This window comes from Drosophila suzukii, chromosome 3 (genome assembly GCF_043229965.1).
Source record: "Drosophila suzukii chromosome 3, CBGP_Dsuzu_IsoJpt1.0, whole genome shotgun sequence".
Classification (NCBI taxonomy): Eukaryota; Metazoa; Arthropoda; class Insecta; order Diptera; family Drosophilidae; genus Drosophila; species Drosophila suzukii.
The window spans coordinates 6,468,613-6,493,474 of NC_092082.1; the positions used below are offsets into that span (position 1 = coordinate 6,468,613).

General features: G+C 42.6%; 5 protein-coding genes across 7 annotated transcripts in view; 2 read left to right on the top strand and 3 right to left on the bottom strand.

The window, feature by feature from the left end:
• LOC108013221 (Ig-like and fibronectin type-III domain-containing protein 2) overlaps positions 1–5,264 on the bottom strand; it is a 79,236-nt gene extending 73,972 nt beyond the window's left edge. Inside the window, exon 1 of one of the 2 annotated variants that reach the window (XM_017078948.4) lies at positions 4,844–5,258. The gene's annotated coding sequence lies outside the window, so the exon portion shown is untranslated. Of the gene's footprint in view, positions 1–4,843 lie in introns of both variants that reach the window. The other variant, XM_070995636.1, reaches the window with a different exon arrangement.
• A 1,613-nt stretch (positions 5,265–6,877) lies between these two features.
• Positions 6,878–7,907, top strand: gnu (giant nuclei). The gene is made up of 2 exons (XM_017078084.4): positions 6,878–7,037; positions 7,101–7,907. The coding sequence occupies exons 1-2, from the start codon at positions 7,010–7,012 to the stop codon at positions 7,805–7,807; spliced, it is 735 nt and encodes a 244-aa protein (XP_016933573.3). The 5' UTR covers positions 6,878–7,009; the 3' UTR covers positions 7,808–7,907.
• Positions 7,908–8,364: 457 nt separating this feature from the next.
• On the top strand, positions 8,365–9,063 carry NHP2 (NHP2 ribonucleoprotein). Its single transcript, XM_017078037.4, has 2 exons — positions 8,365–8,679; positions 8,737–9,063. The coding sequence occupies exons 1-2, from the start codon at positions 8,429–8,431 to the stop codon at positions 8,966–8,968; spliced, it is 483 nt and encodes a 160-aa protein (XP_016933526.1). The 5' UTR covers positions 8,365–8,428; the 3' UTR covers positions 8,969–9,063.
• An 835-nt stretch (positions 9,064–9,898) lies between these two features.
• Positions 9,899–20,904, bottom strand: Helz (Helicase with zinc finger). 2 transcript variants are annotated; one of them, XM_036814671.3, is made up of 6 exons: positions 20,748–20,904; positions 18,751–18,839; positions 18,265–18,691; positions 17,499–18,132; positions 12,141–16,862; positions 9,899–12,065 (listed from the first exon to the last, which is right to left on the bottom strand). In XM_036814671.3, exons 3-6 carry the CDS (start codon positions 18,586–18,588, stop codon positions 11,356–11,358), a joined length of 6,390 nt encoding a protein of 2,129 aa, XP_036670566.3. In that variant the 5' UTR covers positions 18,589–18,691; positions 18,751–18,839; positions 20,748–20,904; the 3' UTR covers positions 9,899–11,355. The 2 variants fall into 2 exon arrangements, with proteins under 2 accessions (XP_036670566.3, XP_016933067.4); XM_017077578.4 differs by lacking the exon at positions 20,748–20,904 and adding an exon at positions 20,205–20,324.
• Positions 20,905–21,465: 561 nt separating this feature from the next.
• Tdrd3 (Tudor domain containing 3) lies at positions 21,466–24,532 on the bottom strand. Its single transcript, XM_017077724.4, has 4 exons — positions 24,400–24,532; positions 24,263–24,347; positions 22,000–24,186; positions 21,466–21,794 (listed from the first exon to the last, which is right to left on the bottom strand). The coding sequence occupies exons 1-4, from the start codon at positions 24,432–24,434 to the stop codon at positions 21,543–21,545; spliced, it is 2,559 nt and encodes an 852-aa protein (XP_016933213.3). The 5' UTR covers positions 24,435–24,532; the 3' UTR covers positions 21,466–21,542.
• Positions 24,533–24,862: the final 330 nt, after the last annotated feature.

A 24,862-nucleotide genomic window follows, 5' to 3' on the forward strand; every position in this document is an offset into this window, starting at 1 on the left:
TTCAGCACAGATTTACCAAAGCAAAAACTTTTTTAACTGCTCTCGGGAGTAAACTACAAAGAAACTGTAACTTAAAATATTTAATGAGAATTTTAATATATTTATACTTTTAAAATAACTCTTTTAATAAGCTGTTTGTCTATCCCTATATTCTCATTCATTTCCTATTAATGTAGGAAAATTTCAACGGAATAAAATGGTGATCGGTTATAGCCATTAGCAGCAATTAACGAGCCGTTAACATTTACCCTTTGTTATTTTGACATGCCCATACTAATCGTGGCCCTTTGCTGATTTAAATTACAAATGAAGTAAAATTTTTTACTACAAGCCACTAGCATTGCATTGTTTTAGGGGTTTTTCCCAACGATTATATTTCAGATATTCAATGCAGTAAGCGATTGAAGGTATGCGAACAATCTTCGAACTTAAACTCTGAGCAAGAATTCCAAGCCCAGCGGCACAAAGGAAACCTGCAAACGAGCCCAGGAATTTGAACATTTGACCAGGCCAGCCCCTTGCATGCTCAAAGCTCAAAGGCGGCCAAGTGCCAGTGATTCGGGATCTGGATTGCAAACGGAAACCCAGAACTCAAAGCTCACTTCCAGGACGAAATCCAATTGACAGACAAACATGCAAGCTGGCCATCGATAAATGGAAACCCACAAAAAACGCTTCGACTTGGCCCAAGACTCTGAATCTGCACACTTTTCGATGCAGCACTTGAAAAAAGTGGGTCATAAATTGTGCAACTTTTATTTTAAGTTCAGATTCAAAAATTGAAAATCTATCTTTATCGGCCACAAAAAAAAATCTATTTGGTTGAGAAAGATTTCTTCATTACAGACCTTTTAAAATGCCAAATTAAAAATATTTTTAATGTAAGGAAAACAAGTTCTAAGTACCAACACAATAAAATAAAGAACTTTTAAAATCAATTCTTAAAAATAATATAAATTAAGATTTTACTGGATAGTAAAATATATTCCATTTGAGAATTTATTATTATTTCGGAACCCTGAAAGAAAACTATTTTATTCACAATATTAAAGATAAGATTGCCTTTTTCGGCTGAGTGTTAGTGCAGAAATGCAATGTGGTCGAGAGGTAATAAATGCAACCGGAATATGAAAACTCAAACCTCAAATCAAGGGTAAACTTCTTACAACCCCTTTCCTAATTCGTTAAATTTTGTGATTCTGAACAAAAATTTATTGCTTTCCGCAAGGCGATTTGCCGAAATTAGTCAAAGTAACTGAGAGGCAATCAGCAGGGCTCCCAATAGTTTTTACCCATTTTGCCGGGCAGGGAATTTTCAAATGAAAATCAAGCTCGGCTAGATGGCTTTGACCTAACCTCACATTCAAGTAATTGACATTCTGTTGCGCTATTCGAACCCAGGACGACCAGGACGACCAGGATGGCAGATGGAAGTTGGTAGTTGGTAGTAAATGGTTGATGGTGGAGGAAGGACGAAGGACCAAGGACCAAGGCGGTTCAATTGCAGCTCCTTTTGCTTGTCTTGCCGGGGATTTATTGCAACCTCAGTTGTTTGCCATCTTGGTGCCTGGCCCCGACTCTTTCTCAACTCTCAGGTTCTCTCGTCTATATTTTTTTTATGGGCGTATATCTAAGCCGTCATTTCGGAAAACGACGCCCATTGCAATAGCGCCGAGATTTGATCAGTTGTTTGCTTTCGCTTTATATATCTTTCACTGTTTTAAAATTGCACTCATGTGACTTTGGCTCAGTCACTCGACGCTCGTCTCCATTCGCCCAATACAATGGGCACACAATGAGCTGGAAACTGTCAAAACGAAGGTCTTCTGTAAGTTATTTAATACCTTTTCAAAGTGGCAAAGCCTATTTATTAAACCCATCAAATAAGATAAGTTATGGGAATATTTTCCTATATTTACAATCGTTTTAAACACTATAGTAGGAAATATTTTAACGCTGAAAATTATCATTATCAATACTTTTTTTAATAATATACATTATATATTTAAAAAAAGGATTTTATATATATTTTATTGATTAGATTAATCCACATTTTAAATATTGTATCACATTATTACCCTTAACCCTTGACTTGATTTTTACGTATTTTAAAATTCTTGAAAAATTTTTTAAAGATAAATACTTTTAGACTCATTATATTTCTTACATTCTGATAGATGGTCACTCTGCCCACTGTGACTGCAGTTCTTGAACAAACATTTTTTACTGGGAAATTGTATCTGTACTTTTATGTGTTTTACCCTCAGTTTTTTTTTTTTTAGTTGGTCCTTGGTGGCTGCTCTATTCTAAAGCGACAACAGAATAAATTTTGGGTTGGACAATTTTGTTTTATTTTTTTTTGTAGGTCTGCTAAATCCCCAATGCAGGCGACTCAAGCTACCAAAACATACGATGCACATTCATATTCATTCTGGTTCTTAGGGTGGAAACAGATCCTTTGGGCATTAGGCGAGAATAAAGTTGACTAACACACGAAAGTGAGTTTATCCTTTAATTTAAAATTTCACACATTTCTGCAGCTTTTCTTTCGATTTAGTCGTTTTATGTTGGCCATTAATTATGGATTTTATTTTTTGAAAACTTTTGAAATGCTTAGGCTTTTATTTGCTCAACTCGTGTTGGACACAGACTAGTTTTTAATTTATTTAAAAGATTTCCATTTATGTGTGTGTTTGTGACTAAATCCTGGCCTGGAAAAACTGCTCTAATTGGCAGACTTCCGGCAGCCTGTCAAACATCCTTGCAGATAAAACCAGAGACCAACAATAAAAAAAAGATTTCCAAGAGGGAGTTGAGTTGAGTTTTTCGTTCCAATCGCTTTTCCTGGGTGCCCTTATGTAAATGATGTTGGATTACGCAAATATTTACATTATTTTCCTCGCCATAGGTTAGTTTCCACTGCGGCCAAATATTTATTTATTCAATGCGATTGCTGCCATGCCGTCAGAATTGAATTGAATGCTTCTCATTCGATTTAAGCATAATTCAATTATTTCCGTTTAATTTTCAACAAATACTTGAGCGCATTCCATTTGCATATTTGACTGAGAAAAGTGAGCTGGGAGGGGGGCATTAAAAGAAAAGTTGAAAATCAGCCAAATCAAAAAGCCAGAAAGTTCCTTGGCATTTGTTTTAATCTTTTCGAGTCTGTGAACTTTCAGAAGAAAGTGGCTCTGAAGAGGGGTTTCTGTTGCTCCTAAAAGGAATATATGATTCGCCTTTATTTAAATATTCTTATTACCGATCAAATCCATGTATGTTACAAGCTCTTAAAAGTATACCCCTAGCCTAGATGCTATTTAAAAATTCCATTAAATTCGAATTCACCAAATCCACAAAACTCTATACCAAACACTCCACTATATCGCAGATCAACTCCTATTTCAAATTTTCATGTTTTTTGTACGTTTTCAGCGAAAGCAAACAAAATTTGGTTTTCATTTTTTAACTTTCCTATTTAAATTATCGCAAAAATGTGGGCAGGCAAACGAGAGTAAATGGGGAAATAGGGAAAACCCAGTTTGACGTTGAAAAAATTCCTTTGACTTGTTACATTTTTCAACAATTTGCCTCGTACTTTCCCGTGCTCTTTTATTGCTTTCGGTTTGTTTTGGTCTATTTTCAAATCTGTTTGCCAAAGCGAATTTTTTGTTTGCACATTTCCAAATTTGCTTTTATGCTTTTGTACTTTTTTTTTGACAGAATAAGGGTCCTTATATATATTTTAAATGGGGTTCATGGACTTCATTATAAATTTGTATCCCGATTTTATTTATTTTTGATGAAAGACTAGCGCCAATATATGTATTGGGCAAACATATTTTTGTTTATGTTTCGACAAATACATTTTTCGTTTTGCTTTTTAAAAATAGAATGCTGGCTTAATAAAAGACTTGAAAGACTAGATATTTTCATTTTTATGATGAGGTGGGTGGGGGATAAACTTTTATATAATTCACATTTTCAGCTTAAGTTTTCTTATATATTAAATAATTTCCTATATTTTGTATGACCATTATTACGTAAACAAAGTAAAGATTTTTTATTATACTTTATACTGTTATTTTCAAGTCAACACGTTTTTTTAAAAACAATCTTAACCCATTTGAATTTATTTTTTGAGCGCCAACTCTAGCCCCTATATTTTATATAGGCTTTTAAATATTTCATTTCATTCTAGGTTTTTCTGTCATTATTTATTTTTTAAATATTTATTGAGCCACTTGTTCTAGGTGGCAGCTGTACTCTTGTTATCCATTGTGTATCGTTTGAGCGGCAAAAGAGCAACAACAATCCACTTTTCTGCGCTGCCTATGATTGTTTGGCTTTCTTTTTGTTGTTCAATTAAATATATTCCAGTGCACCCCAACCCACTACCCCCCCCCCCCTTTCCCTCCGTTTGTTGTTATTAAAAAAGTTTTTTGAGTTTTTATTTGAATTTCCATGAGAGGAGCAACGGGTAAAAGTGAAAAATAAAATACTGCGAAAATGTATTCATACCCCTAGCGAAAACTAGTCCAGTAAAAAACAAGCAAAAACCCGACAAAGCGATAATAACTGACCGATTGGGTAAATTTTGTAATTATTGCCAATACCCAGAAAAAGGAAAACAAAAAATCCAAATTAATAACGAAACTTTTGCAATAACCTAGGGAGGTCTTATATGAGGTAATCCAATCGCAAAAAACTGAAAAAAATCTAAAGAATTGAGCTTGGCAAATACAATTTTGGTGTGTTTCGTTTAATTGCTTAATTTAATTTGCATGAAATCCACAGCAAGGCAAACAAAGGCAAAGCTCTAGTGGAAAACCGAAAAACCTACCAAAGTTCTTTTGTTGAGGCGGCTTCGTCGTCGTCGGCGGCAAACAAACAGAAAAACACTCGAAAAAATACGTTTCGCAAGTTGTCGTTGTGGTTGTAGTTGTTGTAGTGATTTTTTTCCTTTTTTTTTTGTTTTATTTAACACTCCACTGGCTACTTTTGCATGTCTCAAGAACACTGCCCAAGTGATATAGGGGTATATATTTATTTGGCTGTGCCAAATGGATTTGAATATATTCTGTTGGATATTTTATGCACTTGCACTCGCACTCGTAAATGATTTTTACTCGATTCGAACGCACTTGTTTATGCCTTGGGTTTTTTTGTTTGATTTTTTTAAATTTTTACGACAGACTCTTCGATGGATTTTCCACGGTTTAGCACCAGAACTTTTCCAGCTCAGCTTGGTTTGAACTCCGTTAGACGACTGAATCGCTTTGTGGCTGGGCATCGCAATTTTATACGTCTGTTCTCGAGTCGTAAAAAGCTCGGCTTTCCGCTTCGGCTTTTTGGTTTTGGAAATTGTGGACAGGGGGGTTACGTAGCTACTGCGCAGGCGCTACTTAGCTCTTGGAAAAAATATAAACACAAAGCAGCTGGTCTGAGCTCAGCTGTTTTTTGGCCAAAAGCCGGCAACAACAAGCCCCACATGTGGCCAAGATAGGGGGTATTTTATCGGGAGAAAGAGCAGGTTAAAGCTTCGGCATTGCCGACTGCGCAAAGACAACAATTCCATGTTGTTCTTGCCCACGAAAAACCAAATAAAGCAAGGTAAGCGCCTGAAAACCAAACAGCAGCAACATCAATAATATCTATGGGGCCTTAACAGGTGGCAATGTCATGATTTCGAGGCACAGAAAACAATTATTAATTTCTCCATATCTCAGAGAATACCTGTTATTTAAATATTCCATCAGATCCCATAAACTTTATTCTTATTGTCTTGTTTGGTATTAAATTTATGTCTCATCCAGAACCATTTTAATTTTTCTGAAAGCATACAAGATATTTTTTAATAAAAACCGAATGTTAATCAATTTAATAAATAATTTTAATGTACGATTTAAGGTAATATTAATCATAATGTAAATATAGTAATATACATTTTTAAATTATATTTTTAAATTTCGTTTTTATTTTATCTTTAAAATTGGTATCAATAATTCCCTATCAATGTAGCCATATATTTCTCTTTGTGTCCGTTAAGCTTTATGAATATTAACCATTATTGCACACGAATATTGCGATTTTTCTGCCGTCATTAAATTAATTTAATTGATTATTTGGGTTCGCCTTATTTGCACGTTGTGTGTCGTTTTGTGCAACAATTGTTTACCTTTTATCGGTTCATCTGTTGATTGCTAATTCCCAAAAAAAGTTCGTCTCAGAAACTTCGTCGCAAAAATCGAATCAAATCAAATGGAATCGCATCGAAAAAGTAACGACAACAAAAACTGGCCAAACTCGCTTTAATTAGAAGCAAAATAATATTATGTAGACGGTATAAAAACGAAATTTGGTACTTAGACATGTCAAATGGAAAATATTAATGCGTAGCGAGTTCCTTGAACTTTCGTTCTAATTTATTTATTTCAACCAATTCACGTGGATAACATCAGAGATTATTAATAGATTAGGTCTGGCTTATGAATATTCCATTCTAGATTAATATAAATTACTGAAAGCGTAGATAGCTTTCTTATAAATTCTATACATTTTGTATATATTTTTTTTGTGATTTATTTATATATAGTGATTTGTACATGAATCATATTATTATGACTACTTTTATCCTTAAAATGTTTACAAAATACAAGTTCTTTGAACTCTAAGAAATATTTAAGAACATGAAACATATATTTTTTATAACTTTTAACCATAAAATGGGTACTAAATACAACTTTTTTGAAATTTATGAAATATTTTAAACAACTCTTAAGGGGATATATTTCTAAGCAACGTTTTCAAGCACTGATCATGGAATACTAACTAGCTATTAATTATCTTAATGAGTTACCTGATCGTCGTATATTTGGTAATTTTTGGCGCTCTTCACGCGGTCGCATTATCAAAGCTGTAACTTACAGTTACTTGTTTTTCGCAATAGTTTTTGCACGTTTTTTGTCGTCTTTGTGCTCGTGGAAAATTGTTTTTTAAAATTAATATAATGGAACGCTACAATCGCGTCTATAGAGGTAATACACCAAAACTTTGTAAAAAAAAAATCCAGATAAAAATATTTTTTATAATTATAATAGATCCCGCATCCCCACTGGCCCCATTAACTCCGCGCACCACCGAAACTTTTACATTTGACGATGTCACGCCCACTGGGGGCAGCCTTAGAAAGGGTTCCACAAAATATGGACTTTTTGGGATCCCAAAGGCCAATAATCTTACGGTTCCATCACCACGGCCAGCCTCAGCTTCGAAACATTTACCAAATGCTAGTTTGCCGCCTCGGCGTTTTTCGCAAAAATTCATGCGCACAAGATCCGTATTTTCGCCAACTAGTCAGAGTACCTTACTCAATGGAGGAACCACCACTCTATCAGGAGAACCGTGCATTCCTGTAGATTCAAGATTGCGTACCAAGAGTGAGGCCAGGTCGAAACCGGATATCCGGCAGCTGCAGGAAACGCGGCTGAGGCAGGAAGCAGCGAAGTTGAAAATGGAGAGGTCTAAGACTAAAGCGGAAGACCCCAAAAGTCCTATGCCACGTATCATTCATCCACGTTTTAAACCCAGCTCCCCGGTGGAGCACCCCAATTTGAGTCCCCGTGTAAAATCCCTGCTCGATCGCACTGGAAATGAACAGCTCACGGAGTTGTTCACCCGCCAGGAGATCGACCTCGAGGTGCTCATCCATATGACCCTGGAAGATTTGGCAGCACTGGGCGTCCGTGGCGCTCGGGAGGTCAGATTGGCTTTGAGCATCATCCAACTAGCCAAGCAGTTCTTTTAATTTTTATATCACCCATAACATCATGTGAATTTTTTAATGTTTTATGTCTTGTGAAATTTTAATTTGTATGTGAGATTTTAATAAATGTTTAATGTGGTCAAAGCATTAGGACTTTGATTGGTGGGATGCGGTTTAACAATGTACAAAGATATTTTGAAATAACTCGCTTTTAATATTTTTAGATGTTCTGCACAAACATTTCATTTAGAAATCTCTTAATTTACGTACGGCAAAAAAAACATTTCAACTTTGAGGAACTAAATATTTGTTTATTTCCAGCATGGAAAATGTCAAAATTCTAAATGGAAACACAATTTTTTAATGTCTTGAGCGCATACTGTAGAAAAGCACACCTTATATATGTAATACCGTTCCATTGAACTTCCTAAATATAATTTTTTTCAGTGTAAGGAGATACCTGAAAACAGAATCAAAGTCATTAACCATGGATCATGTCTTTGCTAAGCAGCCCGAGGTTGCCCATATACGGTATTTATTTTAGTATATTTCTATGAGCAGTTGGTATATTTCAAAATTTCGAGTCACAGTCACACTGAACACGTGTTTGACACTAGACCCGCTTTTTGTACCGAAATTATCCACGTTTTTAACAGAAAAACCATGGTTAAAGTAAAAACAGAGCGCTCCGAGGATGGCGATGCCTCCGTGGTGGCCAGCGGTGATGTTACGATCAAGGAGGAGGAGTCCTACGACGACAAGATGGTCTTCGTGAACGCCATTGCCAAACCGATGGCAGGTAAAAAACTGGCCAAAAAGTGCTACAAACTGGTGAAGAAGGCCATGAAGCACAAGACTTTTCTGCGAAATGGACTCAAGGATGTGCAGACCCGCCTGCGCAAGGGCGAAACTGGGTGAGTAGTGGCTAATCCTCGCCAGAAATCCTGAAACTTATACTGTATACTCTTCAGAATTTGCATCTTTGCTGGCGATGTGACACCTGTGGACATCATGTGCCATCTGCCCGCCGTTTGCGAGGAGAAGGGCATCCCGTACACCTATACCCCCAGTCGGGCGGATTTGGGAGCTGCCATGGGCGTGAAGCGCGGTACAGTCGCCCTCTTGGTCCGCCAGAACGACGATTACAAGGATCTGTACGATGAGGTCAAGGAGGAGCTCTCCGCGCTGAACATACCCGTCTAGATCCGTAGGATTAGTTTCACCTGCTAATTAAGTACCTAGTTAAGTAAAAAATCCAAATAAACTCCAGCAAATGCCGATTTTTTGGCACCAAGAAAGCCTTGAATTACTCTTTCGCTGAGCGTATTATAAAACAGGTCAGGTCAATCTATATCTTTAGATAAAAAAGGTCCAAAATGGTCTAGTTCACCAGAAACTTAATTTTTGCAGATCCCTGAAGTTTAATGATATTTGAATGGCGCTTTTCTATAGCTCCAAAAATTTTAGTCCAAAAGCACAAAATGCTAAACTGGAAGTCCCTTCAAAAAATTATCTTTAACTGATAAATCTTTATAAAGAAATCGAGCTAATGTATGGCAACACAATTATTAAATTAATGTTGTGACTTAAGTTTTAAGCCGCAGAGTTTTAAAAATATATTTTCAATACAAGTTTCTCCAACTATCTTGTATTAAATATAATTTACTTTAGCGATTCTATATAGCAAGCTTAAAAATGTTAATTGGGTTAATGGATATAGAATTAAAAGAAGTAATCTAGCTGTCAGTAATTTCGAAAAACTAATTTTGCTGCCGGCAAAAGAAACCAAAATTGCAGATTTGTTTTTTTTTTGCTGTCCCTTGGGGATCTTTTTTGTTTTCTCTTTTTTTTGTGACTTTTTTTATAAGTATTTCAGCATAGCTGGTTTCATATAAATTGTTTTACATATACAATACAGTTGAAATGGAGGAATTTCGTTAGGCTTCTGGTTTCTGTGTTCTGTTCTTGTGGTGCTCGATGTGAGGTGTGTCTGCTATTATCGTTTGTAGTTAGTTGCTGCATGTGTGGTGTCTAAATTTACATATAATTAAACACTAAATGTGTTCGTGTCGGTGTATGCAGGGGTTTTCCTAGAAGATCGATCGTTTAACACATGACATGAGTGGAGGGGGGTTATTAAAAGTACAATTTCTTGTTTATTAAATGTAATTTTCGTTCTTTTCCGCTTTTTAGTTTGTTATGCGATACATTGGTTAAATAATTACAGTTATATAAAGTTAATATGTTTATGCTATCCAAGTCGCTAGCCAAAATACTACGATAAAACTCAAAGAATCGGTTAAATACTCTTATCGAAAAATTCTTATATTTCTTGCTTGCATGTTTTACATTTACCAGTCGTCAAAACGGACTAAACGATGAGTGGGGTGGGGATTTTGGATTTTTTTGGGGGGAATTCGGGACCATGGCTGCAAATATGGGGTCGGCCAACAATCGTAATATAATTTACACACGCATCGACAATTTGGGCAATGGGCAAAGGAACAAATAACTCGTGCACAAATTTAAATATTTATATGCATATTATATATATATGTTCGTATGTAGGTAAGTTTAATTCGTACACAAAAATGTTCATATCCCTTATAGCCATTAAATATATATAATAGGTATATAATCTGAAGTTACAGTTAATAAGGATAATAATTTATGTATTTGAGTGCGTGACAAATTTTCAGTTTTAATGGTTTTTGTTAATATTTGTTTTGTTTTAAATAGTCAACTCCTGTACAAAATTGAAATTTATAACTGAGAAATTAAATGTAGAGAACGAACTGAATCGTAGCATATAGGCTACGCACTAAAAATAGAAAAAAATGTACAATACAAAATCTTTTTGAATAATCTTACATCTAAAGCTAACTATGCATTTTGCAGTTTATAGTTATTACATAATTATTTCATTTTTTTGTGGGTTTTAGATTTGTTTGCTTTTGTTTTTTTTTTGTAAAGTTTTTTCATTTCTTTTTTTTTATGTTGTATGTTTTTCAAGAGTCTAATCGATAAGGTTTTCTTGTGTAGGCGTTCATATATTTATGTTATCTTTTTTTGGGGCTGCTCAGAGCAACCCGTTGGATGCTGCGAGCCAATGGAGGCGCCTGAGACGTCCTTGGGCTTCAGGGGGGCGTAACAGGAGGCTAACAAAGGGGCTGGGGGTTGGAGGCCAGGGGTGAACGTCAACCAGTCCCTGCTGCGGCATTTGGGCGAGCTTTAGTAACCACTAAACATTAACTAAATAGGTATGTATGTATATTATTAATTAGTTATAATAATTCACACGTTCAACTTAAGGCTACCGTAATTAAATAATTTGCAATTTAAAAGAAAGCAAAAAATAAGGATAGGGGCAACTATAATTAAGAAGCAGTTCTTTTTCGTTTTCTCTTCCGTTTTTCCCATTGTCTGGGGCATTTTTTACGTTTTTTTTTTGTTCAGCTAAGAATTTTGCAATTTTTTTTTTGTTGTTAATTTTCTGTTTTTTTTTTGTTGTTTTGTTTTTCGTTTTTTTTCTGTTTTTAGATTAAGACCCTTTGATGCCACAGCAGGAGATGTGCTGCCGTCACCGCATCTCACTGAAAGTAGTTGTAGAATCCGGTCGTGGCCTGTCCCAACTCCCGGATGGCCGCAAACGGATCCTTCTCCAGGAGATCGCTTCCGCCACCGGGCTGCGCGCCTTTTCCGCCCGCCCCTGGTCCTGCCACGCCCGCCTGCGCCTGAGACTGTCCCGACGGAGGCCCTGCACCACCGCCTCCGCCAACCACCGCCTGTGGTCCCTGGCTCAGCACAGCCGCATAGGTGGTTGCCGACGAGCCGGAGGACTGCTGGTGATGATTGGCCGCCTCCGAGTGGGGCACACTGGGCGCCATGGCCTGGAACAGATCCACATCGTGACCGCCACCCTTCAGCGTATTAAAATTGTTGTACAGCAGGCCGTGCATATGATCCGATGACTTCACCGAGTGATCCACCACCGAGTTGTTGGCCTGAAAGAGTGCCTCTATCAAATTGGCGCCTGCGTCCATTCCATGCATGTTGTTGTAGCCGCCATTTCCGCCTCCAATACCATTGCCGGCCAGCGCTTGTCTTCGGTACAGCGGCACCGAGTTGTTGCCATTGCTCAGCATTCCGTTGTTGTTGCTGTTGTTGTTATTGTTGTGGCCGCCGACTCCACCGGCACCAATTCCAATGCCAACGCCGCCGACTCCTGCGCTGTTCACGCCCACGTTGTTGTGCATGTTCAGGTTGTTGTAGGGCTTGTCATTCAAAAGAGCATTGCCGGCTAAATAAAAATAGGTTTATTAGAATAGCTATACAAGGTTGAACCCAAAGGTTTTCTAAATCTTTCTTCTCTTACCATTTCCCATAAAGTTGGTGTTTCCGACGCCGCCCAGATTATTCCCGCCGCCATTAGGTGGCGCCTGATGCAGACCAGGTCCTGGTCCGCCCAGATGATTGGGGTACAGTGGTCCAGGTCCTGGAGGTGGCTTGGCCTGCTGCTGTTGTTGCTGCTGCTGCTGCATCATGGCGAACAGGCGGCTCTGCTGCTGTTGCTGTTGTTGCTGCTGCTGGAGATCGGCGCCGTTCAAGCCGTTCGTCAGGGGAGGACCTGGAGCATTGCCAGCGCCAGCCACCATTCCCAGAACATCTCGCAGTATGGGCTGTGCAATATCATTGGCTCCATTCATTATCGAGTTGAAGACCAGATCGATCTGTTGGTTGAAGTTCTCCAGCGGCGGTGAAGCATCCACGGATTGCTGTGGCGGTTGCTGCTGCTGCTGCTGTTGACCCTGGGGATACATCATGGGATACTGTGGCCGTTGCACGTGAGGATTGTTGAGCATCGGATTGTTGACCATCTGTTGCTGCGGTGGCTTGTGTTGTTGCTGCTGCTGCTGTTGCTGCAAAGTGGCCATCACCTGGCGCAACATATCCGCGAATTTGTTGGCACCCTCCTGGCCCACGGTCTCGAGTAGCTTAAGGTACCACTTGTACTGCTCTTCCTTCGGATTAAAAGCCATTTCATAGATGCTCACATTGGGTGGTAGTAGCTCATGGGTCAGTGGACCAAATCGCATTGAGCTCGGCGAGGGCTGCTTGCCAGCATACATAAACGGATTGGGTGGTGGCGGTTGCGGCTGCTGTTGCGGCGGTGGTGGTGCTCCTGGATTGTAGCCACTTCCGTTGTGCCGCAGATAGGGTGGCGGTGGTGGCCCGTTCTCCATGGGCGACATGGGTCCGTTGGGCACACTGCTGCCCCTCTGCATTCCCATCGGCGGTGCCTGCTGTTGCTGCTGAGATGGAGGCGGCGGTGGTCCTGGCCCGGGTCCATAGAGCTGATGGTGAGGCGGTGCCTGGCCATGGTTGTAGAGCGTCTTCTTGGCCAAATAGCCCAGTTCGCTGGGGTTCCTCAGCAGCTGAGCCGCCGCCGAGGCGTTTGGCGGTGGTGGCGGCACACTACCACCTCTCAGAGGCAGCGACGGGTTTGCATTGAGTGGCGGTGGCAAAGGTCCTGGTCCACGTCCTGGAGCACTCACTGGCGGTGGCTGAGGCTGCTGTGGCTGCTTACTTGGCGGCAGCACACTCCACGGATTCGTTTGCGGCGGTGGACCCCACAGACTGGCATTGGGATTTTGCGGTGGCTGCTGTTGTCCCGGTCCGGGACCTTGATTCTGTCCCTGCTGCGGTGGTCGCCAGTGCTGCATGGCTGGATATTGTCCATAAGGTGGTGGTGGTCCTCCGCCGCCTCCACCTCCGCCTGGTTGCTGTGCTGGTGGCGGTCCACCGGGCGGCATTCCCCGCAAATGCGGTGCCGGCGGTGGTGGTCCCCGCATTCCCATGTGTCCACCCCCGCCTCCGCCGCCGTAGTGTGGAGGTGGTCCTGGGCCAGGACCGGGACCTCCGCCGGTTCCCGGTCCAGGACCATTTCCAGACTTTCCTCCGACGGCAGCGGCAGCGGCCATCATCGCCGCCATGTGGGTGGAGTACATGTGGGTGAGCTGTTGATTGGCAGCCATGGCAGCTGCCATTTGATTCATCTGGTGGGCAGTTGCCGCTGGTCCAGGGCCCAGCATCCCAGCTGCATTGGCAAAATGAGTCGGAGGACCGGGTGGCCCGTGGCCACCATGTCCGTGCTGTGGTCCATTAAGGTAGAGAGCAGCCTGCTCCCGCAGATACGCCTCGGGTTGCAGGGCACGTGGGACAAACTCCGGCGCCAGAGGATTCAACACATAGCCGCGTTTTAGCTCCACGCCATCCAGTTGGGAACGCAAATTCGACCAGGTCAAGCCGAAAAGAGACTTATGTTCGTCGCAGATCTCGATAAAACGCTCCCAAACCTTTCGGCAGCGGCCAATGGAGCAAAGAGCCACCGGATCACCAACCACTGCTACCAAAGATTGGGCACGTGTGATGGCCGTGTTTAGCAGTTTGGAGTTGCTCAAGAAACCATAATCCGTGTCGGCATCACCAATGGTGGCCGAGGCGGCTGCTCCCGGGGCACTTCCTTGGGGCATACAGGTGCGTCGGGTTCGAACTGTGGAGAGGAACACCGCTCGGAACTGTTTACCCTGGACGTTGAGCACTCGTTCCACGGATATTCCACCCATGCGGCGTTTCCTCAGCTCCGAACGAATGCGAAACACCTGATCCGCGTAGGGAGTCATGATGCCAATGCTGGTATCGTTGAGTTTACCCCAAGCACTTGGCCAACGTTTCCGCAGTTCGGAAACCCTTTCCACCACCTCATAAACTTCAGCATTATTATAGAAAGCAGTTGAGTTTTTATCCTGGACATCCTCTCCTCGGGTAGTAAAGAAGGTCAAAGGATAAAAGCGCTCATGCCTTGGTTGCTTGCCAGAAGCCACCAGCTTTTGTTCGTAAAAAAGCTCCGAAGTGAAACGGATGATGGCCTCATGTGCTCGATAATTCTCGCACAGCAGGATCTTGCAGGGAAAGTTGGATGGATAGTGATCGTACAGCCGTTCCAAGAGCGATATATGCAGCTTGCGTTCCTTGGCAAAGGCGGAGAATAGTTCCGGACTCATCTGCATGTGATCTCCGGCCAAGACGATCCTCGTAGAATCATTTGCCAGAGCCAGCGGCATAATGGCCTCGCACTCCATTGCCTGTGCAGCTTCATCCAGGAAGATGTGGGTGAACAGACCCTTAGGCAGACCCAAGGTGGCCAACTCCATGCTGATACTCAGGGTAACCACGACAATCCTGTGCCGCATTATATCCTCCACAGTGGGCCGCTTGAAGTTGCCCACTCCATCGGTGATGCAGTACTTCTGCACCACACTGTTAACGGTGGCCGACCATCTCTTGTGGTAGTAAACTCTAAGCGGTGTCGCCTCCTCGAGGCCCTCCTCGATCCACGGATGCAGGTACTCCTTGATGTACAGATCAGCGGCTGAATTTGAGTGCGTGCAGATCAGGATCTTGGCCTCGGGTTGCGCCAGAAGTTGCTTAATAGCTTGAGCCAGTGTGTAGGTTTTCCCAGTTCCAAATGGGCCTATCAGCAGGATTGGCGGCAACTTAATGCTCAGGGCCGTGGTGATGGCATTCACAGCCTCCCTTTGTTTGGCATTCAACTTGGGTTCACAGGCATCGGCCCACTGCTTTTTGGGTGTCCAAGGTATACTCGGTTCCAGTTCTGTGGCCGGAAAGATCAGCCGGAAATCGGTGATCTTATCCACGGCATTGTGCCACTCACAGTATGGCATTCGATTAAGCTGGAATTGTATATCCACTTCCAGTTCTGTATCCGCCTGCAGAGCCATTGCCTCTACACACTTGGCTGATAGTTTCAAGTAAATCACATTCTTGCCTTTGTCCTCGATTAACGCCTCATAAACTGCACGATTACTTGGATCTGATTTGGAATCCGGTTCCTCGGGCTTTGAGATATACACACTGCTGCAGTTGGAGAGAATCAATCGCCCGGGGGATGTATCCTCCGAGATATCCTTGCCCAGACGCATTAGAGCAAACAATTCACCTGCCAGGGAATACTTGGCTGTACTGGTAGCCATTCCGGCTGGGGTAAGGATGTAATTCGACGCCACTGTGAGCCTTGTCCTCACATTATACCTGGCAATCTGCTCATAGCGGGCAATCTCCTCCACAGACAACAGCTCATGGATGCGGGATCGGTAGTTGTTTTGCGTCAACCGCTTCTCCACAATGGTAGACTGTGTCAACGTAAAGGTGGCTGCCCTGGGACACGGATACCTCTCCAGCAGCTCCCTCTCATGCTCCAGGTCGCTGAGATACGCCTCCGTCTTCAGATGGGTGCCAATGGTGGTTTCAAAACGCGTCAGCTGCGTGTTGGCCACATCCCATCGGGTGGCCGAACTGTTGATAATGTCCCGCTTGATCTCCTCGATTTTCTCCGCATCATTCACGGGCAACACATCAACGCACAGATGCCGAACGAGCAAAGGTTCCTGGCCCACATCGAAGCAGATGGCTTGGCGAAAGGTTCCATAGATCTCTGTGTGAAACTCAACGGTGATTTCGTGGGTCAGAATGGCAGAGTCGTCGCTGGAAGGCTCCGTCTGAGCTGCAGTGCCTGTAGCCACCCACTCTTGATCGGATTTGAGCTCCATGCAGGACTCCGTGGGCTTGCACATTTTGATGGACTTGAGAGCAAAGTGATTTCGATGGGCATCCTGGAGGAGGGCTACCGCTTTAAGGGGCTTTTTCGTCTCCAGCTGGAAGAGCCACTCCCGCTTCGAGGTCTTCGAACTGATGCTGGTGACCAACTGCTGCTCACACCGAGCCTCCATCTCCGGCACTCGCTCGCACATGACTCGCTCTGGCGCCGTGGCCTGGATCCATCGCTCTAACACTTGCTCCGTGTACGATTTGCCGTAGAGCTCCTTCTCGCAGGCCTTCTGCATTCGCATCCGCCGGTACTCGAAGCGCTCCTTCCACTCGTTCAACTCATCCTGGCCATGAGCCTCCACGCACTGGGCGCCGTAGTGGCAAGTGTGCGCCTCGCTAAACGTCTCGCACAGGGAATAGGTGTCCAACGTGTAGCCACGGGGCGGCGGACGCCACTTCCAGTCACGGCCTAATCGGAAAGTAAAAATATTTTTTATTGTGAGTGACTGAAAGTTCATGTTTTCAGTGAGTTTTGAAAATACAGAGAGAAAAAAACAAGTCTGGGATGTAGAAACATTTATTTTATGGCTTTTGAGAAAATTATTTGGAGTTTGTATTCAATCAGTATAATTATCTCCTCATTAAGGAATTTAGAGATGAAAAATATTGAAGAACAGACTGAAAAAGAATTGAAAAGATGTCACGGATTTATAAACATATATTTTTGAAGATAAAACGATCAAAAATAAAGTATATCTGTAAAGGGATATCACATTACAATGATCACATTATAGTTTGATCTGTTTCTCCAAAGCATTGACAAATAATATAAGCATAACCTTTAATCATTTCAAAAAAATGTGTAAAACAAAAAGAAAGACCTTTACAATTGGCTTGCTAATTATAGAATGCATCATAATTCTGACAATAACCAGAAATATCTGATCTGTTTTTCTGTTATATTTAATTTCTTTTATCTCAGAACGGATTTTAAGTAACAACGTTGCCTGCAATAGAAGCAAACCAGAAAATTGGGAACTTCCCCTATCCTTACTTTTTCTTTATATATATATTTTCCCAAACTAAGTATTCCCCCGAAACTCACCCTCATCGCTCATGATCACCTTCTGGTGGGCCTCGGTCTGGCAGTGCTGTCGCAGCTCGTTCCTCGTCTGGAAGGTGATGGTGCAGTAGCTGCAGGTGGTGGATGGGGCCGCCTGGTCGCCCTGATCCGAGCCCGACCCGTCACCGGATCCCGTCTGGTGCTTGCCGGCAGTGAGCTTCATGGCCGCCAGCAGATCGTTGGTCTTATGGAGACTAGTGCTTGAGCTGGACATGGTGCTGCTGCTGCCCGTGGAGGAGCTGCTGCTGCTGCTTGCATAGCTCCCGATTCCATTGCCATTCTGCTGTTGTTGCTGCTGCTGCTGCTGCTGTTGTTGTTGCTGCTGCTGTTGTTGTTGCTGCTGCTGCTCCCGCTTTTTCAAACCCTTGTTGCTGAGCAGCTTGCTGTACTTGTCCAGCGGCAGGTTGTTGGTGGCCCAGTGATCCAGCTTGGTGTCCAATATGGCCATCTCGTCCTCGAGACGGGCGTGCGGGATCTTCAGGGCCTGCGCCTTGTGCTGCCCATTCATGATCATCTGGATGATGGACTTGTAGCGCTCGAGGGTCTTGGATATGTCCGAGTAAATCTGCTGGCCGCTCAGCTCGTTGATCCACTTGCTCAGAAAGATCTCAGCGTCCTAAACGAAAAAAAGGAAAGTTTATTAACGAATAACTAAATTATCTCACTAAAAATGTTTAAATAGGTTAGGTTTATTTCTTTTTCAAGTTAAGATTAGGTTTATAAATACTTAGTTTTAGTTTTTACCCACCCCATATTTGTGCATCTTGAAGAGGGCGTGGACGAGCCATCGGCGTGCCCTGGACACGCTGGCCAGGCACTCGGTTTGCTCGGAGAGCAGCGTGAGCACCTTGTAGGCATCCGCCAGGCAGCCCTCGAACTTTCCGAGCTCCAAGAGGCACTCGCATCGGCCCAGGAGACAGGCAATCTGCTGGTCCTTCTGGGCCCTCGATCCCGCGCCCTGACCACCCTGGCCAGGATTGGGCGAAATCAGCTGGTCATAGAGCGCCACGGCACGGGCCCAACTGCGACGACGCACCATGTCGTGGGCCTGCATCTCCTTCTCGGCGGCCATCGTTTACTGGCTGGTTCTTAAGGTCTCCTCCGGTCGGTCACTCATGCATGTGTGGCTTCTTCAGGTCCTTGTCTTGATCGCTCGTCTAATTTCTAGGGTGACTCTGTTCGGGCGAAGAGTTAAATGATCAATTAGGGTTACCTTTTTGGAATTATTACTTACATAATTTAACAGTTTTGGGTGGTTAATTATAAGAAATCGAATATCGTTTTTACATTAATGGTTTATATACTTTGCGGGCATTATGTTTACTGCAATTAGAGAAATTTGGGGTTTTTAATGAGTTATGAGTTTACTTCTTTTATTTATTTTATTTTATTTCCTGCTGATATTATTTTATTTAAGCTGGTTTTTTATGGCTGTGGCATTTTAAAGAGATTATTATATTTGGTTCACATTTATTTTAGTTACTTTGAGGGTGGGTTTAAATTTACTTTAACAGAATAAATTGTTGTTATTGTTGATTAAACACGTTTTTTTGTTATATATTTAGATTTACTTTGTTTATTTCAAGAGTAAGATAGTAAAGTCTTGCGTTTTTTTTACTATGTATATATTATATGGCTGTTTAATTTCACCGAATCATTTAAACAAAGGTTATTTTATGGATACATTTGTAATACATTGTTGGAACTAATGAATTGATAAATGTATTTTTACTTAACTCCATTATAACTTTGTACCTTTTATAGTACATATTACTGATTGTATGTGATTTATGGGCTTGCATATTGTATAATTAAAGCCATATACTATTTTCGTATTGAAAATATTCATTTTTGTTGACCCAAGCAATATCTGGTAAATAATACTCCAGAATTGTCGGCTAATTGTCTGCTTGCTTGGACCAAAACAGAAATTGTTTATATCTGGGGGCAATAGCTACTGCTCGGTTCTTATCGGATCCCAAACAATTGTGTGTATAGTATATACGGACGGATTTATAGAGCCCGCCTGCGACCATGTAGGTGTATGATAAACAACAATCCAAAGTGCTCCTTTGGCCGTCTTTATTTTTCGATTTACACAATTTTCATTCTAATTTGGTTACGCAAAATTTCATAAGAGCAATTTTCACACTCGCACCGGCACAAAGGGGAGCGCAGGGGGCGGGAAAACAAAGGGGGGGAAATGGGGGGAAAAGCGCTTGCAGAGAACAAGAAAATTTGCAAGCATAATTAAAAGTAATTTTCAAGTTGCTTCTTTTCTTATTTTCTTTTTTCCTTTTTTTTTATTTGGAGGTGTTTGCTCTCTTTTTTTCCTGCTACTTTTTTTGTTGCGTGTATGTGTGTGCGTTTTGTTGTTGTGCGGTTTTTATTTATATGCGGCAATAAATGGGTATTATTTACAATAAATGGCGAGTGCATATTGTTAACAACTGCGAATGCTTTTTAATTAAACCGTACTATTATTTAATGTTGATTTTTCTTCGCTTTTTTATATACATGGTCAGATTTTCATGGCCTGGCGTTGCCTTTTCAGCTGTTTGCAGTTGATAAAAACACTTTTCTTGGATTTTCCTTGGTTATCCAATGGTTTATAAGGCTGGCTATGGGTTGAGCGTGTTTATTTGTTAATTTGCACAATGCCCGAGCATTTAGGAGGATTTATTTTACCATTTTTCTTTTTTACGTGCTGAAAACAGCAGACAGTCGTCAGTGTTGGCTAACGCCGCTGGCACTCTACGCCGAGTATCGCATGTGGCAATTAATGGTGGCACACATTTTAAATCTCTCTTTTATGGCGAAATATTTAACACGTTTTTTATGGCAGTATCATATATCATTTTTATTTATTTTACTTGGTTATACATGGCCTAACAAATGCCACAAAACAAAACACGAGTATCGGCTGCGGTCGCTGTCCAGCACCCAACGGCCGTTTGACAACACTGGTGCATACACTACACGATGATTTTGCCATATGAAAACGGCAACTTATATGCGCACAATACATGCAAATGACCGCATTGCACTTTTATCTGATTAGTCAGTTATTTATACGGCTCGTTAAGCGTTTTGCATGCTCAGCAGGCGACAGCATTGCACTTTTCCCAGCGCTACTCGCGCATTTCAGCCAGCCAGCTGTAGCTCTGCTGGCCAATTTATCGTCCATTTCGGTTTTTCGCTGGCTTCCACACTCTTCCACTATCTCATTACCTTTATTTGCACTAAATCTTATTGTTTATACACTAGGGGCTAATTATATTTTACATGGTTAAGCACAAAACTATGAGAGAAAATGCACATCACGTCGAAAAATGTTAAAAATAAGTTATGTATGTATGAGGGAAAAATTCGCGAAATGCACCAGTGCTGGGCAGCGTGGCGCGGAAGTGCTGCCCATAGTCGGGCAGAAACCAGGGATAATCGATAACAATCGGGATAGAAAAAATCGAATTTGAATAATTGTGCAACTTATTTAGTTTTGATTTATATTAAATGAAATAAATAAGTTCTTACTAGTAATTAATTATGCTATAAAAATAATCTTTAATTTTCGTATTGCCATTTTATATTTGTAATTTATCACCGCTTCTTGTGAAAAAGAAAGATTACGATATAAAAAACTATTACGATCTTTAAAGTTTAAATAAATAAATTTGTTCAACTTTAAAGGCTATATTTAATAAACGCCAACAGTGTAAATTTCTCCTTATTTTTAATCGTTTTGAACTCCTATGCATAAAGAAACCAAATTATAAACAACACTGTGTCTAAGAAAAAAATTAAGTAATTAAAATAAATAAGTGATAATTCGAATATTTAAAATATGAATATTTACGAGGCGACACGTTTAATATATGTTTTTCTTTAAATATTATTACAAAACTGGTCTTAGGTTTACAAATCTTTTTACTTTAAGTAAAACTCGGTCTTTAGTTTGAATTCACTGTAAAGTTGTTTATTCGAAACATTTCAATTGATTTAAATACGTTTTAATCAGGCTGTTGTCTAATGCTCTCGTTTGTGGGGCGGTACGTAGACCTGCTGCTGACGATCTCCGCGGTAGCGTGAGTGTTGATGCTGCTGCTGCTGCTGGTGTTGCTGCTGCTGATGTTGCTGCTGAACATTGCTCAGCGGCCTGTTCTGGGCATCGGTGATGGGCAGGATGTCCGCCTTAAGAACCTCCTCGTGGTTTCCATAGCCCATGAAGAAGACGACACAGGTTTTCTCCGACACTCCCGTGATCTCAGCCTCGTAATACTGAAAGATTTAGGGAAATAATTAGATATTTTAAATAGAATTTCCAGCTACATTTAGAAATATTTAAATATCCTTGATTATCAGGGGACTAAATTTGTTATTAATACCTACATTTCACTTACATCATATTAGCTTTCATTTGAAATGGGTTAATAAGTTAAACTGACTACTACAATTTGATTAAAGTTCAGCGACCTAAACTCACCCTTCCATCGTCCCAGTACTTGGCCATGCACAAGTCACCCTTCTGCCACATCCAAGGGTCGCCAGGCGTCATCCCGAACTGCTCCCTTGCCGCAGCCTGTGGCACAGGCACAGGAGCAGGCTGCGCATGGGGATTTCCATGAACTGGGGCTGATACGGGAGCAAAGGATGTCGGTGGCAATTCCTGTTGCAGCTGCTGTTGGTTGGGCAACCTGACACCCTGACTCTTGAGGAGGCTCATGGCAAACTCGTTGGCCTCCTTGCTCTGGAAACCCATGATCTTGCTGGGATCGTACGTATAGCCATTCGCCAATTGACTGTAGTTGGCATGCGAATGATGCCGGGGATTGTGATGCTGATTCTGATGTTTCTGGTTACTTTGAGCCTTTTCCGGCTTCTGCGAAGGCAACTGGGCTGCTGATGGCTTCAGCTGGTTTTCTGTTCCTGAACCCGATCCCGTTCCCGCCTGGCGGTTGCCTTGACCCCGCTTGCTTCGATTCTCTCGCTTGGGAGCACTGCTCACCTTGAGATTAGCCGTTTCTTCGGTTACCTTGTTCAAACGGGCTGTGAAATCGTCGCCTGCGGTGTTTGAGGGCTTCGCAGTTGCATTTGCTGAACTCGATCCAGCGTTGACTGGCTGCTGCTTACGCCTGTTGCCATTGGCGTTGCCGTTCTCTCCTCTGTTCGAGCCTCCACGATTGCTGCCTCTATCGCTGCCACGTCGATTGCCGGTGTGCTCCTTTCCATTGGTTGCTTCTTGTTCTGGTTTAGCCTCCGGATTGGTCTTGGCCGACGTGTTGTCCGCTCCATTGCGGTTAGAGGTTTTAACTGCCGTGGTTTCCGGTTTATTACGTCCAGTGCCACGTTCGTTAAAACCTCCTCCACGCTCCCTGGGTGGTCTCTCCTCCCTGGGAGGTCTTTCCTCTCTGGGAGGTCTCTCCTCCCTCGGCGGTCTTTCCTCCCTCGGTGGCCTCTCCTCGCGGTGACCTCTCTCCTCCCTCGGTGGCCTCTCGTCCCTGCCACCACCTCGATTACGTCCTCCGCCTCGTGACGAACCAGCATGTCCACCACGATGCGCGGCAAAGCTGCTCGATACATTGTTCTCAAACCTCGAACGATCCGAAAACTTTCCTCCTCCTCCTCCGCCGCCCAGAGCTGAAGATCTTCTATCTGCTTCGCTGAACGTCGAGTTCCCAAATTGCTTGAAAGGATTAAAGTGGTTAATGGTGGGTGGGGCAGTTGGAGCGGCAGCAAAGGTGTCTACGATGCTGGTAGCCGGTGTCTCTGTTGCGGGCAGTTTTGTGGTTAGGAAATCGAACAGCGTGGCGTTGGCAGCGGGCTTGGCTGCTTCAGCTTCGTCCTTGGCGCTGGCCCCACGTTTTCCCTCTCGGGGCGGGCGATCTCCACGTCCCGGACGACCCATGGTTTCGATGGGACCCACTCCTCCCGCTTCCTTGCGTCTTTTGAGGTTGAACAGAGCACGCTCTAGGTTGTTCCTTGTGGAATGCAAGGCACTGCGGGCCTCCTCCTCGCTGAAACCCTTGTCCAGGATCTTCTTGATGTTGTGATCGATGATGTTCTGGCCTCCGCCGCCGAAAACCTTTTTGCCGCCTGCCTTGGTGGCCACTGCAATGGCCTCGGTGCGCATGGCATTGAACTCATCGTTCTCCTTGGCCGGCTTATCCTTGTCGCCCGAGGAGCCCAGACTCTTGAAGTTTCTTTCCCTTTCGGCGGTGGTATCGATTTTCCGTCCAAATGCCACCCAAGGGGGCGGAGCAGAGGTGCCACTCAGGGGGCGACCACTGCGCGCGTATCTCAGCATGGTTCTGGCAAGATCCCACTTCTCGTAGAGCGCATCCACACGGCCGCCGAGGAGCTGAATTTCAGTGGATTTCAGCAGAAGAAATCCCTGCATCAGCTGGAGTTTGTCGGCCTTAAAGAAGATCTTGCTGCCAGGCGCCACATTGAGATTCAGCTGGGGCACTGGCTCCAGCTCGAGGGCCTGAATGGAGTTCTGGCCATCGCTCAGATCCAACTGGAGGAGGCGGGGAGCCGCCTTCGATTCCTCATTCGCCTTGGGGGCGGCTATGTTCCGCACACGCTGCACCTGCAGCACTATCTTTCCGGGCAATGTGGCATCTTCGCGTTTCGCGGGCAGTGCGCCACCGCCAATGTCGCGGATATCCCGCTGGAATCGTGAGTAATGGGTTATTATTAATGATTACACACGAAGCAGCCGGTTCGATTTCGCCTACTCTACTCACATTCAGTGCATCATCGACTATTTTGCGGGGATCCTCGCTGTCAACGGCTGTGGTCACGATTTTAAGACCCTCCTCCGTCAGGTGCCTGCATTAATCATTAGTTCTTAGGACTTTCTGGTGTTTTACGGCGTACTTACCATCCCAATTCTTGTAGTTTCTTGGCTAACTCCATTTTTTCATGAATACTTGTCTTTTTCGCAACCCGAGTACTAGCGATGGCAAAAATGGGATGTGTACTCGTTAGTGATGGGCGTGCGTGGCAAACCGATATATCGGTTGAGGTTGGGTAGGGATATCGTATATTTTTCTATTTAACTATTTATTTTTTAGTAAATTAATAATATACTCTGGGTATTCCCTAAACGGTTAAGTTGCCGAATTCTCAATAATTGTTTGAACCCAAATGTATTATTAAAACCTTAAAAAATGCTTCCTGACGAATTCTCAAACTACTTTGCATAAATTTTTAAAATTTTGTACACATTCCTATTTAGGAAAAAAAAACAAAATAATTTTTTTATTTTGTTTTTAAACAAATATATATGGACAATTATATTAACTTAACATTTGTAAAAATAAATTATACAATAGCTGAGAATT